Raw genomic sequence first — 15201 nt, 5'->3', positions numbered from 1 at the left:
AGGAAGAAAATCATTTGTCATTTCCCTGGCCATCACACACAGCCCCCTCAGTGATGGTCACACCTATCTGTCTCGTGTCTGCTCCGTGTCCCCTGACTACAGGCAGTCCACAGCCTCGTTGCCTTTGAGAGCCAGCAGAGAAACAGCTTGTTTCTCTGCTTCTGGCTTCTGGCTTGTCTGGTTCACCTTGATGCCAGTCTCCTGATGCCACACCCCTGACCACAGCAAGAAGGAAGTGATATTTGGATCCACACACTGCAACACTTTACCTGGCAGTCACAAGGGCATTTCACATCTCTGCACAAATCTGGTTAGGTCTACATAACAGGAAAGCCTGGCTTTGTCCCTCAAGGAAAAGAAAGAGGAAAGTGAAGCAAGGGAAGGACGCAGCTGCTTGCCCAGATGTTCATCCAGGCCAACACACACTGCTTTTGATCTTCCCAGCGAGATCCATGGCATCAGCAGCCGTGGGCTACAGCGCAGGAGCTCATCCGGACGCAGATTCCCAGGCCCCGCCCACTGGCTCAGTCGGACCTGCATAGGGAATACACAGTGCGCAAGTGTCTACTGCGGCCACAGGTCCGCACGGCCAGGTTCTTACTTCTTCCACCTCGTTTACTGCACACTTCTGCCTTACTGTGTACAAGTTATAGCAGGGTTAGCTTGATCTTTCTTTAAATCCAGTCACTTTGTTTTATATGTCATTACTGTTGGGCTTTGGGGGGTGGAGGGTGGGGGCTCTTACTATATTTTTAATTGCATTTACTTGTGGTACGCGTGAGGGTGGGGGGTAACAAATACCCGTGCCGCAGTCCGCTCCTGTGGAGCTCAGAAGGCAGCTTCTAGGGTCAGTTCTCTTTTTTTCCACCACGTGGGCCCTGGAGATAGAACTCCAGTCAGCAGGCTAGTTGACTGTTACCCACTGGCCATCTCCTTACCCTAAGTGTTTTGTGTTTGCGGCTTAATGCTGTTGTTTTGAAAAAGGGTCTCCCACTCTGTACACCAAGAACTAGCAGCAAGCCTCGTGTGCACTGCAGTTACAGGTGTGAGTCTCCACACACGGCTCAATCAATTTAGAAGCAAAAAGAGCGTTTAATGGAAGCTTCCTGTCGCTACCATTGGTCTAGATCAAACCACAATGCTGTGTGGGGAAAGAGCATGAGCAACGCATAAACTAAGAAAGGCAAGTGTGTGCGTTGGGACTAGCCAGGCTCTGAGGCGCCTGCACCTGGAGAAGGCGGATCATGGACGGAAGGGGCTATGATCTTACTATCCAGTTCAGGGGTACTAATGGTCCTGTAGCAGAACACATCAAATGTCCCCTTGCCTGCCAGGATCTGCCTCCATCAACCTTAGAATAAACACTTTTTTGCGCTTTCCACAGCTTGCCCCCAAACGTCCTTCTCCTTGGCACATCAGTGGGTCCTGTTCCCCTGTCCGGCACTGAGTTTCACCCTAACACACTCCAGTGGATAACTGGATGTTGGAGAGGGAACACAGGATCCCAGGCTTTTGGCTGACAGAGAACTCAGACCACCTACGAACTATCCTCTCCTGCTCTGGGGCCAGCAACTGCTTCCCTCCAGAGTGGTCCAGAAGATGGCTTAAAGCCCCAGTGTTTTCTCAGACCCCAGGGCAGGTTACAGATTTGGGACAAGGCAGCTTATCAAATAGAGGCACTGTTACAAAAGCCGCAAAAGGTGATGTGAGCTCAATCCTCAGCTCCTACAGTGGAGACCGTCCCCAAACGCATGTGTGCAAACAAGCACACCTATGCACACATGCACACAAACACACACAAAGAGGAGAGGGAGATACACGAAATAATTTTTTTTAAAAAAGAAGGAATATAGCCCAAGGTTATAAGAAATTTGTACCCAACCAGTCAGGGTCAGAGCTCACACACTGCACAGCACAGCTAGAAGCAATGGGTGGCAGCCTCTATTGCATCTTGCTTTGTAATTGTGTTTTATCATAATTGATAAATCAAGTCACTTGGCTTCCGTGACTTTAGGGCAAATTAAAAAACCCTAAATTCCTGGGTTCAGTCCCCAGCTCCGAAAAAAAAGAACCAAAAAAAAAAAAAAACCCTAAATTCTGATGTCAAATTAAAAAGAATTCCAGAATTCTGTAGCAACTCAAAGACAAGTGGCTCTAAGAGGTCAGGAAGGAGGAACTGCTGACTGAACTCAATTCCAGGGCACAAACTTGGTCCACTGTCTAACCTTGTAAACAAAGTAGGTTGGTTGGTTGGTGGTTGGTTGGCTGGCTGGTTGATTGGTTGGTTGGCTGGTTGGCTGGTTGGCTGGTTGGTTGGTTGGTTGGTTGGTTGGTTGGTTAGTTGGTTGGTTGGTTGGTTGGCTGTTGGTTAGTTGGTTGGCTGGTTGGTTAGTTGGTTGGCTGGTTGGTTAGTTGGTTGGTTGGTTGGCTGGTTAGTTGGTTGGCTGGTTGGTTAGTTGGTTGGTTGGTTGGTTGGCTGGTTGGTTGGTTGGCTGGTTGGTTAGTTGGTTGGCTGGTTGGTTGGTTGGCTGGTTGGTTAGTTGGTTGGCTGGTTGGTTAGTTGGCTGGCTGGTTGATTGGTTGGTTGGCTGGTTGGCTGGTTGGCTGGTTGGTTAGTTGGTTGGTTGGTTGGCTGGTTGGTTGATTAGCTGGCTGGATTTTCAAGACAGGGTTTCTCTGTGTCACCCTGACTGTCCTAGAACTCACTCTGTAAACCAGGCTGGTCTCACACGCAGAGTTTCACCTGCCTCTGCCTCCCGAGTGCTGGCATTGAAGGTGTGCAGCACACCCAGCACAAGTACAGTCTTATTAGACATAGCCATGTTCATTTGTGTACAAGTTCTCCACAGCTGCCTTCTTACACACCCTCAGGGTGGAGTAGCTGTGACAGCAGCCACATGGCCCACAGAGCTAAAGCTAGTCAGTATTTGGCTCCTTACAGGAAAACTCTGTGACTGCGTCGGAAGACTCCTAGGGAGATGTCCTGTGAGACTGGAGGGTGGCTGTGCTGGCTCTCTCTCTCTCTCTCTCTCTCTCTCTCTCTCTCTCTCTCTCTCTCTCTTTCTGTGTGTATGTGGGTGTGTGTGTGTATGGTGTATTTGCACATGTGTGCAGGCAAGTGTGGAGGCCACGGAAGGTCACTGGGTACCCTGATCTCACTCTCCATTCCCCGAGACAGTCTCCCACTAAACCTGGCCCTGGGGGAGGGGGTGACAGAAGACCCTCCTGTGTCTGCCCCCTCAGCACAGGGCTACAGCAGAGATCTGTATGACAGGGATATTCAGAGTAGGTTTTGATGATAAGTGATATTTGAAGCAAGAGTTAAAAGACATTTCAAGAGGTTGGTCACAAGGACACCTGGGGAAGAGTGCTCCTGGCAGAGGAGAGAACATGCAAAGGTCCTGGGGCAGGCAGTAAGCAGGTGTCTGGGGAAGAATGGGGGCATGAAAGGGGCTGCAGCAGACATGGGAAGAGCTGTAGTAGTAACAGCAGGGAAACAACAGGCAGAGAGATAATGGGAGCCAGATGGCAGGCCTTGGGGGACAGCGCACAAGCGAGCACACACACACACACGCACACACGCACACACACATGCGCGCACGCGCACACACACACACACACACACACACACACACACACACACACACACCCTTCTTCCCATTGACACAGGGAGCCAATAGCAGTGGAGGGCCTAGATTATTCCTGAGAGAGTACAAAACCCTACAGGAATGTGCCCTTTTTGCAACATTCTGATGAATTCAGCCACATGTAAAGGCCAGAGTTTGATGACAGGTGCCCTCCTCAATCACTCCCTACCCTAACTTTTGAGGCAGGGTTTTCCACTGAATCCAGAACTCAGCAATTCGGCCATTTGAACTGGCCTGTGACCCAGCAGATCCTCCTGTCTCTGCTTCCCTAGTGTTGGGACTGCAGGCTCACACTGTAGAGTCTGACTCTTTCCATGGGCGCTGGAGACTGAATTCAGGCCTTCACTTGGAGGGTAAGTGCTTTGCCAATTGAGCCACCCCTTCGCCCCTTCCCTCGCCCCTCCCCTCCCCCTCGCCCCTCGCCCCTCCCCTCCCCCTCGCCCCTCCCCTCCCCCTCGCCCCTCCGGCTGGCTTGTCTGTAAATACCCCTGTCTGTCTCTCTGTTGCACCCATGGAAGCCCCCTTCTGACTCACTCCCCACTGCTCCCCTCATTACAGTCTTGCAATTATTTTCTAGAAACTCATCTTGTCTGCACACCTGGGCAGATGCCAGTTCAGACGCGAGTGGGCGTAAATTGCTCCAGCAACTTTCCATCAAGGTCTGCCTGTCTGTCTGTGGCCCTCTACACCATGGACAGAGAGGTATACAGCAAAAGGGCTGCTTTCACACAGGTTTGGGGCTAGTCCCTCCAACTTCAGCAAGACCCTGCAGCAAGACCAACACCCCGAAGTCACTGTGTAAATTTCACACCTACCACTGCTCTCAAACCGACTGTTAGCTGCCTATAGACAGGCATCCTGTTTGGGACGCTCCTCCCTTCCTTTATTCCTAGTGCCCAGCATAGCTTCCGGTAGCCAGAATGCAGTCTACGTTTGTGATGAGCAGGGGAAATCAAGTCTATGCAGGAAGGATACCCCAGAGGTGTGAACTGACATGTTGTACCCCAGTTACAGAGTAAATAGAGGATACCAAGAGCCACAGCAGTGCCCTGGGTGCCATAGCCCCAAACTCCAGTCTCCATCATCAATGATCAGGGATGCCCTGCTCACCTGGGGAGCTCACAGCCCTCTCTTAGACTGGACCGATTCAGCACCTGAGTGTCCCGCCGGCTCACCTTAGCCAGCTGTGTCTGCAGCTTGTTCTTCACATCTGTCTCCTCAGAGATGCGAGCGTTGAAGGCCAGGTTGGTGTTGGTGAACTGTCTCCACAGCTGGTCCGACAAGGTCTCAAACAGGTGCTCCGCCTCCTCCCGCAGCCGGATGGAGTTGGCCCGCATGTTCTGAGTGTGTCTGATGTTGTCATTGCTGAACTTGGCCCAGGTTTCGGGAATAGAGACTCTGCAAACAATGGAGGGCAAGCAGGAGTCAGGTGGGGAGCTGGGGGAGCTGCTGAAAGTCTCGGGGACCTCCGTATTCAGGCGATCCTCAACCTTGGCGTGTGGTTTTTTTGATTTTCCTGCGCACCCAAGGGTAAACCCGACCTCCCCACTTTCCAGGAGCTCCCAGCACAGCCTTGATGACCACAAACGGCCCTGCTGAGGGCAACTGCCCTAATCCATCCCTCTTTTTACAGGGTACGAATGCAGTCAGAAGGGCTTGGTGATTGTTGATAAGGCACTCGGGAGTGGATGGGACAGGTGGTGGTCCTTCAAGGAGCTCTGCCCTCCCACCTCCAAATTCACAACCAAGCTAAGAAGCCCAGAGTGGCTCAAGTGCCCAACTCAGTGACGAGCCTGAGGCTGCACCTGACTAACCTGTTTGCTCAACAAGTAAGGCTTCAGCTGGTGGGTGTTGTGGTTTGTTTGTTTGTTTGTTTGCTTGTTTTTGCAGTACCAGAACAGAGCCCAGAGTATCACACAGGCTATGCAAGTGCAGTGCTCTGAGACACACACACACACACACACACACACACACACACACACACGCCATGTCCTAATCGTTATGTTTTGAAGGTCCACCACAGCCAAGCTTTACTCTAAGCTCCAGCAGCAGAGCTGTGAGTAAGAATGATGGCACCCAGGTCCCTGGGGCAACTCACATCCAGAGGAGGAGAGGCCTAGTAAATAGAGAATGCGGCTGCTCTCATACTCCCATGTGCCTGGAAGGAGTTTGAAAGCAGGTGATGGGGACGCTGAGTCAGGCCTGCATTTTGGCTGAGGAATGAAAACAACACATGGAGACTTCCAGAAATAAAACCATTTATATGTTTTTAAATTTTTTAAGACTTATTTATTGTATATGAGTACACTGTAGCTGTCTTCAGACACACCAGAGGAGGGCATCAGATCCCATTACAGATGGTTGTGAGCCACCATGTGGTTGCTGAGATTTGAACTCAGGACCTCTGGAAGAGCAGTCAGTGCTCTTAACCACTGAGCCATCTCTCCAGCCCAATTTATACATTTTCTTTTATCTACGTCAGCATTTTATAATGACATTACATTTATGTTGTGTGCATGTGCAGCCAGAGGACAGCCTGCAGACACTAAGTCCCTCCTTCCACAGGGTGGCTCCGGGGGATTAAACTCAGGTCATCAGGCCTGCTAGCAGGAGGCTAGCCCCTTATGCCGTCTCGCTGGCCCACTTCAAAAGCTTTAAATATTTTCCACTATGATATGTTGCTGTGATCATTGTGTCTATCAGGGTGATGGTTAACCTTTGTCTGAGCCAATCCTTGTCATAAGTTTATATAAATGTATTGAAGAGAAAGAACAGATGTTGTAGTGGAACACATCTGGAATCCTAGGAGACTGAGGTGGGAGAACCATGCATTGTCTCGAAAAGACCAAAATCAAAAACTGAGCAGGAACCTATAATATTACAGTGTTTGGTCTTCCTACGTTTCCAGTCACAGGAAGAGTATGCGTGAAAATATAACCTATGAATCTTCAAGGGCTGACCCGGGAGACCCTGTGTCAAAAAAATAAAAGACAACCCCCCCAAAAAAAACCATTACGCTAAGACAATGTGCTCCCACAATGAGACACCGTTGTCAGTAGATACCATGCCATACCCCTGCCTGCCCCTGGAGCAGGCAGCTTCGAGATCCCCAGAGACAATTTCCTGCTCCCTGGGGAAAGTCACCAAAGGTAGCTTGTCTCCTCATACATGGTACACCTCAGTGGCAAGACTGCACTTCCCGGAGCCCAAGTCTTCTAAAGACAGAAGGGAGTGCAGGCTTCGACATAGAGGCAAGGAGTCAGCGCCGGCAAAACCCAGACATGGTGTCCCATGTGGACTTAAAGCTCAGTTCTGCCAGCTGCTGCCAGTTTAGGTCAGCCATTTCATCTCTCTGTGACCTGGTTTCACCAAATGGGGATAATGACAGTGCCTATGCCCTGGACGAAATTCCGATTATAGAACCAGATGCACGGTAAGCGCTTGTCACTTAGTTATTAATTCATTCCATGCTGTGTGTCAAGCTCTCAACACAGCCAATGTCACCATCACCGCCACCGTCTGTCAGCACTAGTGGCCCTGTGGTTATCACCACCTTCATAGTCATCATCACGACCATTGCCAACATCGTGACTCCTCCCAGGCTGCTGAGAACTGCGCTGGTTAGAGGCACTGCAATCCAGTCAGTCACCCGACCTCCTCAACCTGCCTCAAACCTGCAGAGTCCCGAGCTAGCACATCCGGTCCAGGGAGCAATTAGTGGCCACAAAGGCAACTCTGAGAGTCCAGTTGCTTGAGGGCCAAAGCAGTCTCCTAGCTGAGATGGCTTGGTGCTAGGTTTAGGGGAAGGCATGCACAGGTAGAGGGGCCATTGGTCTCCCTGTGCAGATGGGCGGTTGTGGCAACAGGAGCTTCAAGCTCTGCCTTACGATTCCAGGACCTCGACTTTGTTGGAAAGAACTCACACAGCAGGAAGCGACACCAACCAGAAATCAAAGAAAGGCACCTTACTACTTGGCTAAAATCCAGACGATAACTCTGGACTTGGTCCAGAGAGCCTAGCCAGGGACTTCTTCCCTTCCTCTCTTTCTTCTCTCTTCCTTCCCTCCCTCCCTTCCGTCCATTCCTTTATTCTTTCACTCTATAAATGCCTACTGTGTATCTAACTAATCCCCAGTACAATTCTATCTGCTAGACTTAAAAAGTAGTGCGTGATAGACCGCACCCTCTTGCCTATACCCAGAGCACCTCTCTCCAGCCCTCTTCTCCTCAGACTGCGCCTGTGGATAGAAAAGCCTGTCTTATTCTTCTTCATGACCCTCCATGCTATGGTGACATGCCCTCAATAATGTGCTATGCATTCAAGAGGCACTTATGTCACTCAGAGTCACAAGGTGGGTACAGAGCAGGGCTGCAGGGCGAGTGCAGAGACCCCCAGGACACAGATCAGTAGCTCCCACTGCTTGAGGGAAAGAGTTATGCTGCACACCCAGCATCCAGCCAGTGTCCGATGTTCTATCAAACACTGAGCTTTGTGCTCCCCACATCCTGTATTCACCTGTTGTCCTCACAGCGACCCAGGGAAGTAGGCACTCTTTTGCCCCCGTGGTGTTGATACATAAATATAGCCCAAGTGTTTAATTTGCTTTAACTTATCCACAGTGTGCACATGGAGACCTGAACACAGTAAACCATGTCAGCCTGGCTGCAGAATTGGTATGTGTGTGGTTTCTCTGTGTACACACGCACGCACGCATGCACGCACGCACTAAGCAAGCACTGAGCCGCCTTATTCCTAGTTCCTAAAAATCTACTCTCTCCCCCACAAATCACAGTGCTGGTGGACACTACTGACTGGAATTTCTGCTTCTATTGGTGACAGCCCTTATGTTTTATGCTGTGGTGTAACTGGCAATGGGGTTATTCCCAGCACACCCTGACGCAGTGGCTAAGCCAGTCACATAATTTGGATCTTGGAGAGGGTGAGCAAGAATGGAAGGATGGGGGTTGGGGATTTAGCTCAGTGGTAGAGCGCTTGCCTAGGAAGCGCAAGGCCCTGGGTTTGGTCCCCAGCTCCGAAAAAAAGAAAAAAAAAAAAAAGAATGGAAGGATGGTACTGTGAACATGTTCCTAGTGCCTCCCACCCGAGGTCACAATGTGGGTACAGAGCAGGGCTGCAGGGCGAGTGCAGAGACCCCCAGGACACAGATCAGTAGCTCCCACTGCTTGACTCCAGACGGCTTCCAGAACCTTCCCCGCAGCCTTCTGCTTGGTTCTGATGCTCCCCTCCAGACTTCTGGTGAACTTTCATTTTAACCTGTTGGTCAAACTGAAACCCTGCCCCTTGCAACAGAAGATCCCATTCAAAGGCTATTTGATTGGCACACACTACTCTACACCTCTCGCCTTTACTCCCACTGGACCTGGCCAGAGACGAGGAGACAGAGCTTGGTACTTACGTTCCGTCAAACTTCTCCATGCCGTGGAAGAAGCTAATGGAGTCGGATGTGTTTCTCAGGTTAAAACAACTCTCATCAATATACTGTGAGGAGCTCTTGTCCTCGATGTCCCGCTCTAGGGCATGTTGAGCGTCCCGATTATCTCTGCAGGGAGAAGCAACGTGTGGTCACCCTGCGTCCTCCACCAATGGTCATCACCATGCAACAGGCGGAGGCCAAGCCCAGGCTGCAAGCCCAGGCCTCAGTCTCCAGGGAAAGTGCTCTATGGCACACCCAGAGGCTTCTCAGCTCTATTCCCACCTGGTGTCAACACCTCACGGCCATAGCCACTAGGGCTAGCTCCAGGACAAACTCATCCGTTATCAGGAAAACAGAAGTGAACCAGGCCAACAACATGATTCAGGACATAAAAGAGCTTGCTACTCATGCTTGATGACTTGAATAAGGAGAGAACTGACTCCTGACCGTTATCCTCTGGTCTCTGAATGACATGGGAGTGTGTGCCAGCACACACACACACACACACACACAATGCAAGTTGGAAAAAAAGAGGATGGGCCAGCATTTGCTATAAAAAGCCAAGTAGTCAATATCTCAGGCTCTAAGTAACACAGCATCTCAGTAGCATTCACCCAACCAGTCACCCCCACATGGTAGCTCACAACCATCTGTGACCTCAGGTCCACAGGATCTGGCCTCTCCAGATACCAGGTACACATCTAGTACACATATGTGCTTGTAGGCAAACACTCATACAAACAAAGTAAAAATAAGGCTCTTTTTAAATCCCTGTATTTCCGGGCAGTGGAGGCACACACCTTTAATCCCAGTACCTGGGAGGCAGAAGCAGGTGGATCTCTGAGTTCAAGGCCAACCTGGTCTAGAGTGAGTTTCAGGACAGCCAGGGCTCCACAGAGAAACCTGGCCTCAAAAACAAATAAACAACAACAAAAACCTGTATTTATAAGAACAGAAGGCAGGCAAGATTTAGACAGTCCCAAGCATTTCTAGACGAAAGTCTGGAGTCATGTCCATCACAAACAAGTCACTGTGAAGTGAGGCTATTTGACCAGAAGAGTTAAAGTGTAGTTAAAACCCACTCACTGCCTTCAGGTCGCTCAGATTTATATAAACAAATACAGCAAAAGTAAATATAATGACCATGGTAAAGGGAAACATGGGGGCCTTAAAAAGACAGGATGTAATACAGTGGAGGGAACCGTTAAAGCGGCCAGAGAGTTAACGTGGAGGACTTCCCGGGGTTGAGCCCGTGTCTGAGCTGGGTGCTCATGTCAAGTAGGAATAAGCATTCTGGACAAAGCTGCACAGGAGACAGAATTCCAAGCTAACACAGAAGCAGAAAAGCTGGAAGTGGCCAGCTTTCTGGGGACCAGGAAGCAGCTCAGAGTCAGGAAGTGGATGGAGTAAGGGTCTGGGTGGAGTCGGAGGCAGGGCCTGGATAGAGGCAGGGACTGAACAGGGTCAGGGAGTGGTGCCCGGAGTCAGAGACTGAGTGGGGTTGGAGATGGGTCAGGTGAAGAGGAAAGGAGGGGTGGGGGCAGGGAGATTCCTGGGATCAGAGCTAAGAAGCTTGGCCCAGGCAAACCATCTTTGCGATCCTCGCCAGATACCAAGTACCTGCTTCTTCTTCATTTCCGGTGTTTCAAATGACATCTAACACCAGAATGAATGAATTCCGAAAGAAGGATTCAGAGTCTGGTCTTAAAAGGAAAACAGTAACTCTTGGCTATTAATAGAAGGTCATTTTAGACCTAAATGTAATTCCTAGCTAGGATCTAGCAACTCTAGGAGCCTGAACCCCTTTCTGTTTATTTCTGTTGGTTGAAGGTGAGTTCTTGTTAATAATGGCAGGGTCTTGAAGTAGGAAGGCGATGGCAAGGCATTAACAAGGGTTCGGCCAGGCACCAGCCTCTCCTCCCTCCCCCTGTGTCTCCCTCCTCTCAATCTCTGGCTCCTCCCGTGTCTCCATCGAAAACCCTTCTGTGTCCTCCTTTCTCCTTTGTCTCCCCCCTTCTTCTCCTCTCCCCTCTCCTGTGGATATGGTTGCTATTGAAAAGTGCCTAATCACTCAGATGAACGTCCCCATGGTGATGCTACCGTGTGACACCTCGGAAATCCTGTCAGGACACCTCGCCAGGACCCACCCAGGGTCACGTTAAGTCAGGATAGAGAACTCAGACTGTGTCTTGGCTCATGAACATGGGCTTTAATGAAAGCCAGAAGAGAGCTGGGAGCGCAGCAGGCATCACTGCTGCGTGCTGGTGAGGCCAGGAGGAGGAGAGACCTCTGAGTCCTCTTTTCCGGCATACTCTCACCCTGCTGTCAGTCTACCAGGAAGGGCCCAAGCTTGGCCCTTCCCCAGACAGGAGGAATCTTTTCTGTCCTTTGTGGATGAGTGTACCCATTAGAATGCCCCGCTTCCTGGATGTAAGTCTCAGTCCTGGCCCAAAAACCCTTGAGCCAAGAGTCCTCACCCATGACCACCTGGGCAAGTCGGCCTCCCAGCAAACTAGGTCTGAGCATTCATTCCCACACTACAGACCACCCTGCTGGCCGCATCAGGAAGGGCAGCCTGGGCCGTGCCCTCTGCGACAAGAGCCAGCAAACGAGAAAAGCCAGCAGAGCAGCGTGTCTAGGAAAGGTAAACACCAAACTCCGGTGCCACTGGGAGAAGCCGTCTCCTGAGAGCCGAGAGGCCCAGGGGCTTAGCTAGGGGCCCCAAGCCCAGCAAAGCACGGGCCTCCCTTTAATTATGCTAGGGGGCCCCGGCTTGGCATGATACCAGTTTACATCATGGTCTAAGAACAGAAGCTGGTGCCTTTTGAAGACTCCCTGCTGAAGCGTCTGCCAGCACCCTTCTGGAGATGTCCCAGGTCGCTGGCTTATTGCCTAATGTCACTGGGTGCCGCCCTTCCCAACGTCAGACCTGGCCTGGGGAAGCCATAGCTAAGGTGGGTCTAGGGAGGCTGGTGCCTTCTGTCAGTGACAATGGCACCTGGGATGGGCTAGCTCTGGAGAGCAGACAACATCCCTCAGTGGTCCCATCCATTGAGAGGAGCATTGGCAAATCAAGACACACTACCACCCTTCCCACCCCCACAGAGCTAGTGTTAAACATCTAACAGCACATCATGAATCTCAAGAGTTGCCCAGAGACAAGTTTCCCAGAAAGCTGGAAACCCACAAACAACCCTGAAGGAGAAGGCTCCTTACCTAATCTGGAAATCAATTCTTTTAGCTAATTTTCTCATCTGATCCTGGCAACATTTTAGTAAATCTACTTCCTGAAATGAAAAAAGAAAGTCAGAAAGAGCTGATGCAGGTGGACATTCACAGGTCAGAGCCCTCTTGCAGGAACCCCATGTAGGGAAACACCAGAGTGGGGATCCCAGGACCATGGAAGCTGAGAGTGGATGGTAGAGGCCTGGAACTCAGCACAGCATCCTCCTGCCTCAAACTCTCTAGTGCTGGAATTGTAGGCGTGTGCTGCCACACCTAGGTTTCTTTTTTCCTTCTCTTCCTCTTTTCTCCTTTCTTTCTTCCCCCTCTCTTCCCTCCTTCCCTTCCTTGTTTCTTCCTCCTGCTTCTCTCCTCCCTCTCCTCCCCTCTCTCCTTTCCTCTCTCTCCTCTCTCTCTCTCTCTTCTCTCTCTCTCTCTCTCTGAATTGAACTTGAACTCAGGGCAGGCAATTCTACCACTCAGCTATCCCCTACCCCTCTTTTTATTTTGAAATAGGAGCTCACTGCTTTGCCCAGACTAGCCTTGAACTCATTTTATAGCCCATACAGGCCTTGGCTTAGTGATGCTCTGGCCTCAGCCCCCTGTGTAGCTAGTATTACAGGCATGGGGCACTATATTTGGCTTCTTTTATGTATTTAAAAATTAAAACTTAACAACCACCTATGTGCAGAGTGATCACTGATTATCACTAAATAAAACCATGCACATGAAGCGGTTTACAGTGTGTAGTACACACTTAATAAACACTATGCTTAGCATCAGGCATAGTGCTTGCCTAGCATACATGAAGCCTTTGCTTGGGTTCCCAGCACTGTATAAACCGGATGTCATAGTGTATATCTGTAATCCTAGTGCTCAGAAGGATCAAGAGTTCAAGGTCATCCTCAACTACACAGTAAATTTGAGGATAGCCTGGGCTACACAGGACCCTGCATAAATGAACAAAAATAAATACATGAGCTTATACTATTATCATGGCGCCATTCTTATGGCCATTTTTAAAATAACATAAGGAGATAAAATAATCCTGTTCTATTTTGGTTTCTCCCCATTTCTACTTGGGGCTCTACTCATGTTCTCTCAGCCCTAACTCCACAGGGCATCCTGTCTGCTCCAGACATGCTCCTGTCTGCTCCAGACACTTCACTCAGAACCTTTGATCAGCCAGCTGTTCTCTCTCCCACTCCCAGGGGGTGCCTTACCCGAATAAGGTTTTTCTCCACGTTGTCATGGACCAGGTCAATCCCAATCCTTTTCTCACGATTGTACAGACACTCCAGGGCCACCTATTGGAAAAAATGGGAAAGAGGGTATCCTGTGTAGGCCTAGGTAGACCCTAAGTGTAGGTGACATACAGCCTTTGCCTCATGGACTCTGTTTTGTGAGAAACTTGGTGTTCCATGGGCCTTGTCACTATGCTTTTGTGCCAGGGGCACTGACAAGCCCTGTATTCAAGGCAGGACAAGGACATGTCCCAAGAAGCAGAATAATTGGGAGGGAGCCCATGATGGTTCACCTTGAAATCACCTTGATAGGGCTTAGAAACACCTAGAAACCAGACAGAGTGTCACATGCCTTTGGTCCCAATACTCAGAAGACAGGAGCAGGTAGATTTCTGTGAGTTCCTGGTGAGCCACAGTGTGTTCCAGAACAGTCAGGGCTATACAGTGAGCCTTGTCTCCAAAGAAAAGAGAAAGAAACAAAGAAAGATGGACAGATGGAGAGATGACAGATAGATAGATAGATAGATAGATAGATAGATAGATAGATAGGAAGATGGATGGATGGATAGATAGATGATAGATAGATGATAGATGAAGATAGATAAATGGATGGATAGATAGATAGATAGATAGATAGATAGATAGATAGATAGATAGATAGATGATAGATCCATCAAAGAGATCACCAAAGCACACCTCTGGATGTGTCCATGAGGATGATTCCAGGATAATCTATTGATGATTTCGGACCTCATCAATAGATTAAGGTCAGAGGTTAAGTCTAGGGGAAAGTAGGTCACAGGAGTATATCTCACAGACCTCTTCCTGTGTTTTCTCTTTGCTTCTTATCTTCCAGGAAGTAAACAGTCTCTGTCACACATTTCCACGGCCATGATATTTTGGCCAATCGATTATGGATGAAACATTCTGACACTGTGAGCTGTCATCAACAGGTATTGATCACAGGGTCACACCCCTCCTATACTCTCCTAAGCTTCCCCAAACCATGATGACAATAAAGCCAAGCTCTGCTGTCACTTCAGATGTGATGTGTCAGCAGCTATCCTACTTCTAGGGTTCAAACTCAGGCTCAGCCATTTCTTACTGTGTGCACTTGGACACGCTGGGTAACCTCTCAGGCCCCCTGTGCCTTCATGTCTATGTGGCCTTGGGATTGGTGCATTATCTCACCAGTCAGGCTTGTTAACAGACCATGCTCACCACCAAGTGTCAAACCCTCATGCAGAACCCTGTCTGTGGTGGAGGTCTTCACTGTCAGCTCCACCCATTTCCCTGAGCTGGGGTCTCACTGAAGAAAAGGGAGGGGACAAGCTGAGCACCAGCGTCCCTCTCTCTGCTTCCTGACTGTGGACAGACATGGACAGATGCCTCCCGCTCCTTCCACCGTGATGACTGCTCCCTCAAACTGCAAGTCAAAATAAACCCTATCCCTCAGCTACTCTTACAAGGAGTTTTGCCATGGCATGAGAAAAGTAATTTGCCGATGGTCCCTCTTGGGGTTTCAATGACAATGTTTGCCCTGCCCTGTAAGCCTGATATTTGCATGCTTACTCTCCAGGTGGCGAACTGTTCAGGGGAGATTAGATGTGGCCTTGTTGCAGAGTCACTGGGGGGGTGGTCAAAAGCCCACAC

At 49.9% G+C, this 15201-nt stretch overlaps 1 protein-coding gene across 2 annotated transcripts in view; it reads right to left on the bottom strand.

Annotated features, from left to right (window-relative positions):
* Positions 1–15201, bottom strand: part of Tekt5 (tektin 5) — a 36763-nt gene that overhangs the window by 14892 nt on the left and 6670 nt on the right. For both annotated transcript variants that reach the window (NM_001014224.3, XM_087573343.1), the window contains exons 2-5: positions 13528–13611; positions 12299–12369; positions 9065–9208; positions 4823–5045 (exon numbers count right to left, since the gene is read on the bottom strand). In NM_001014224.3, the coding sequence (NP_001014246.1) occupies positions 4823–5045; positions 9065–9208; positions 12299–12369; positions 13528–13611 (522 nt within the window). The remainder of the gene's footprint in view (positions 1–4822; positions 5046–9064; positions 9209–12298; positions 12370–13527; positions 13612–15201) is intronic.

The sequence above is a fragment of the Rattus norvegicus genome, chromosome 10 (genome assembly GCF_021556685.1).
Source record: "Rattus norvegicus strain SHRSP/BbbUtx chromosome 10, alternate assembly SHRSP_T2T, whole genome shotgun sequence".
Lineage (NCBI taxonomy): Eukaryota > Metazoa > Chordata > Mammalia > Rodentia > Muridae > Rattus > Rattus norvegicus.
Note: the sequence above shows the minus strand (reverse complement) of the source record. Positions and strands in the feature narration are given on the sequence as shown.